The 4,837-nt window shown below is 40.0% G+C and overlaps 1 protein-coding gene across 1 annotated transcript; it reads left to right on the top strand.

Annotated features, from left to right (window-relative positions):
* The first annotated feature begins 1,271 nt into the window (after positions 1 to 1,271).
* On the top strand, positions 1,272 to 3,620 carry LOC146386518 (red-sensitive opsin). The gene is made up of 6 exons (XM_084927624.1): positions 1,272 to 1,421; positions 2,143 to 2,439; positions 2,572 to 2,740; positions 2,836 to 3,001; positions 3,093 to 3,332; positions 3,422 to 3,620. The coding sequence occupies exons 1-6, from the start codon at positions 1,319 to 1,321 to the stop codon at positions 3,518 to 3,520; spliced, it is 1,074 nt and encodes a 357-aa protein (XP_084783750.1). The 5' UTR covers positions 1,272 to 1,318; the 3' UTR covers positions 3,521 to 3,620.
* Positions 3,621 to 4,837: the final 1,217 nt, after the last annotated feature.

Genomic DNA, 4,837 nt, shown 5'->3' with positions numbered 1-4,837 from the left:
TTAGGTTCTCCGAAGGCTTACACAGATCCTCCAGTGCTTTTTCCTATATCAATTTAATCACATAATTAAGTAGCTACAGGAATTATCATCCAGTTGTCACATAATTGCATGAGTTATTGTTAACGTGTGAAGTTGGATTTCATAAACAGCAACTTGGAACAGATCTCCCAGATACACACTATCCTGCAGGATAGTGCATCAGACAGAGGACAGAGGGACTTTAGACAGATTGCGTTCAGTGCTCTTTGTCAAAAATGTGAAAACACAATTGAATTTGCAACTCATGAAAAGATCTAAAAACACTCTCACACAGTCTTGTACCATAAAATTACTACCAGCTTTTCAATTATCAGGCTTTCCCATAACCAAATGAAGTCTTCCATAGCCACCCTCACAGATCCATCATGAAGTGACTCATCTTGAATGAGCTAGTTCTAAATTTTATCATTTAATTTGTTTATTGTTTAAGTTACTTATTAGCCTAAAGACAATCATTCAAACAACCAGTTTCATGAGGCTTGCTCATAATGCTCATAAGTATAAAAAGTGTTCCTCCCTTTGCTTGCCACTTGCCATAAGGGCTATGACGTGTGTTGCAGGGTCAAAGGACTGTCAAAGAATCCGATGAACCCTCTATCCGGAGGGATTAAAAGTGTCTTACTTCCCTCACAGGTCAACAACTGAAACCTGCACTATTATAGGACCGCGGATCTCCACTTCTCCACTAAAGCTGCTTTGAGAGTGCTATGCAAATCAGGGCTGACACATATACCTGTTAGGATCACAGTAGCATAAATATTAAATATTGCAAAGTGTCTGGATTTGACACCTCTCTGTATTCAAAAGTATAAGAAAGTAAACATTTTCTTTATAGGTTAAATGGTGATTTGTGAGATATATGCACTTTTATGTTTCTACTTTTCATTTCTACACGGTTATAAACCAAATGAGCCACTAGAGAACTCAGTGTGGAAAAATTAGGACACAAAACTGGCATTTATTTGTTGGTCAAAGATCTTGAAACTAATCCTTATCTGAAGTCAATGGACGGAAATCCACTTTCAAACAAGATTATTCTAGTATTTTGTCTTAACCTCATTAGTTGATTGTTTTAATTACAGTTCAGGGTTATTGCTTTGCCACTGTGCTGCACTGCCAATAGGCACATCACAGCTATAATTTGATTGTGACCTAATCCAATCATGGGTTTGTGAAGCATAGGTATAAAAGCAAAAGTCAGATCTGTAGCACCAAGCAGCCAAGGAGGTAGCAAGTGACAAGAAAGGCTAACAGCTCAGGACCTCCTTCTAAGAACAGAATGGCAGAAGAGTGGGGAAAACAGAGTTTTGCTGCAAGGCGGTATCATGAAGATTCAACCAGGGGATCAGCCTTCGCTTACACAAACAGCAATAACACCAGAGGTACGGTATCATAGTATTATTCTCTCGTGAATTGACCGGCATAGGAGCTTGTAACAAAATAACAAAAGAAAAGATTGCTATTTGACTTGCTAGAGCTGGATTCAAAATCAGTCTTTTAGTCTTGAAACAATAATGTCTACTAATGATGCTATATACAGTTGGGTGTGCATTTTTAGGAGTAACTTAAAACTGTTTTCGACCAGTGTATGGTGGCATTCTTATTATAGTATTGTTACATCTTATTGGTAACAATCCTTTTTATGCATTCAGTTTGGTAACAAAGATCTGGGCTGTTTCTTTCAAAAAATAAACACCCAGAGGCTCTTTTCATATAAAGATGCTTATTTTAACTGTAATCTGATTCAAATCTAATGAAGTAGTTTGGACTGTTGTATGTCAAAATGGTGAATGATAACAGCACATAAGTAGTGCTGCGGTGCTGTTAGTGATTCTGTTAGTGATCTTTTCGCAAGTACACGTACAAGTACTCTCACTTGTTGAGCTGCCATGCAAGGTCTGCCATCAGCAGCAACTTGGGGTACAGCCTCTTTCTCCAAGAAAATCTGCCACACAAAGGGGGTCGAACCACGGACTTGAATCTGCTGCCTAAGCCATTTGAAAAGACACACAAACTGTTAGAACCACAGTTAGTGCAATGGAGAGAGGTTGTGCAAAAACATGAGATACCAAATTGTTTTTTCTTTTTTTCTTTTTTTTTTAGATCCCTTTGAGGGTCCCAATTACCACATCGCACCTCGATGGATTTACAATGTTGCAACACTCTGGATGTTTGTCGTGGTGGTCTTATCAGTCTTCACCAACGGTCTCGTCTTAGTGGCCACAATGAAGTTTAAGAAACTGCGTCACCCTCTAAACTGGATCTTGGTCAATCTAGCCATTGCTGATCTGGGAGAGACTGTTTTTGCCAGCACCATCAGTGTATGCAACCAGTTTTTTGGCTACTTCATTCTAGGACACCCAATGTGTATCTTTGAGGGCTATGTTGTCTCAGTTTGTGGTAAGTGGCCACCGTTTTGTTATTTATTTTTTTATTTTTATATTAAATGTAAAAGTATTTGAAGACAGGATTATGTCAAATGTAAGGCTGCAGGCTAAATAAACTTACTGAGTATCCTGCTTCTTTACACAGGTATTGCTGCTCTTTGGTCCCTGACAATCATCTCCTGGGAAAGATGGATAGTTGTGTGCAAACCTTTTGGAAATGTCAAATTTGATGCCAAATGGGCCACAGCTGGAATTGTCTTCTCCTGGGTCTGGGCTGCAGTTTGGTGTGCTCCTCCCATGTTTGGATGGAGCAGGTAAACTACTCTGCTGCTTCTTTTAATGTCAGAGATGCATACAAAGACAGAGTCTTTTAAACATAAACTAGAGACTAAACATTTTCTTGCATTAGGTACTGGCCTCATGGACTGAAGACTTCCTGTGGACCTGATGTGTTCAGTGGAAGTGAAGACCCTGGAGTACAGTCCTACATGATTGTTCTCATGCTTACTTGCTGTATCCTCCCCCTGGCTATCATCATCCTGTGCTACCTTGCTGTGTGGATGGCCATCCGTGCTGTATGCTACTTTAATTTGATTTTTATAATCTTCAGTTCAGAGATGTGAGAATAGAAGATTTGATCTCACATTCTTGATTTTTCAACCACAGGTTGCCATGCAGCAAAAGGAGTCAGAGTCAACCCAGAAGGCTGAGAGGGAAGTCTCCAGGATGGTCGTTGTCATGATCGTGGCTTATTGTGTCTGCTGGGGACCTTACACTTTCTTTGCCTGCTTTGCCGCAGCCAACCCTGGATATGCCTTCCACCCTCTGGCTGCTGCTATGCCTGCATACTTTGCCAAGAGCGCTACTATCTACAACCCAATCATCTATGTCTTCATGAACAGACAGGTGGGCTCAATATTAACACAAAGGTAAATTTACCCTGTCAAATCTGTTTTAGTTTTTAACATGCTTTTATTTTATTCCTGCCCAATCAGTTCCGCACATGCATCATGCAGCTCTTTGGCAAGCAAGTGGACGATGGCTCTGAAGTCTCCACATCAAAGACAGAGGTCTCCTCTGTGGCTCCCGCATAAATATCCATGTTCTCCATTTTGGGGAAAAAAAGATAAATGTTTTGATTTGTACAGTAAATATTTATTGTTTCCTTTTTTCTTTCTTTTTTTTTTTAGTAAATATAGCTTTCTCTGGCAAATGAAAAAGCAAAAAAAATACACATAAAGCAAATGAATCATTATATTACTTGTCTTTTTTCAAATGTAAATAAAAATATCAAGCATATTTCAAGCTGTAGTGCTGGTGCATTTTATAACTACTAGTGTAGCAATTGTTTGACCACTATTGCTATTTTCACTGGTGTTATTTGGTATTAAGCAGGAGCAGTGTTGGGACTAACGCGTTATTAAGTAACGCGTTACAGTAACTACGTTATTATTGTGGTAACGAGCACGGTAACTAGTTATTATGCCAAAACCGGGAACGCGTTACTCGTTACTGGGATTTAGATAGGCTCGTTATTCGTTACTTCGTGTGGTGGCTATCGCGGAGCTTCCACAGATTCAATAACATTAGCAAGTGGTGGAAGCCAGCAGGAAGGAAAAGGGAGGCAAGAGGAGAGACCCGAAGCAGCCGCTGGTCCGAGAGTGTCAGGTGAACTGAACTTAAGGTAAGAAGTTATAACCTGCAGTCCATCTGGGTCAGATATGAACCAAGTTTAGTTGGAGTTTATTTTCGTTATGCTGACTTTTTCGTACTGCGTACTAGCTAGCATGACGGAGTTTCTATACAGCTGGGTGGGTGCTATGTTACTGATGTTGAACTTTATTTTGTTCATAAGGTTAATTATTAGAGTTGCCAACCGTCCCGTAAAAAACGGAATCGTCTCATATTCAGAGAAAATATTACGCGTTTCGTATTGAGGTGAAAAGGAACACAGTTTGTCCCGGACTTCAGCTACAATGAAAAAGACACAAAGCTGGAGTTATTCTGTGTTTACGCTGCACAGCTGCCTCTTCTTCTCTCATCCTCTCACCCTCCCTCTCCTGTTTCTACTTCAATCATGAAACTGATCAATGATCAGCTGATCGGCTTTTCTCTCTTGTTTATTTATCGCCCACTTTGCGCCAGAAAGAGGAAACCAGCGGATGTCGCGCTAAATAACAGCAGCACGTTTAAGCTTGATCAGCTGTTGTTAGAATTTATTAAATATTAATTTCTAGTATCAGCTGATGTTTGCTGGAGCCACAGCTGTAAAGCTGCTGATCATGATGTCGGTTTGGTTATGTGATGAGAGGGAAACATGAAGATGAAACCAGGAGATGTCCTTACTGAATCATCAGAGCTGTGATGGAGAAACAGGTTTACCTTTTAGGGGACATGAATGAGTTGAAGGG

This window comes from Perissodus microlepis, chromosome 5 (assembly GCF_051167445.1).
Source record: "Perissodus microlepis isolate ML-2025 ecotype Zambia chromosome 5, ASM5116744v1, whole genome shotgun sequence".
Taxonomy (NCBI): Eukaryota; Metazoa; Chordata; class Actinopteri; order Cichliformes; family Cichlidae; genus Perissodus; species Perissodus microlepis.
The sequence above is the reverse complement of the archived record's forward strand: the minus strand, read 5'-3'. Positions and strand labels throughout refer to the sequence as shown.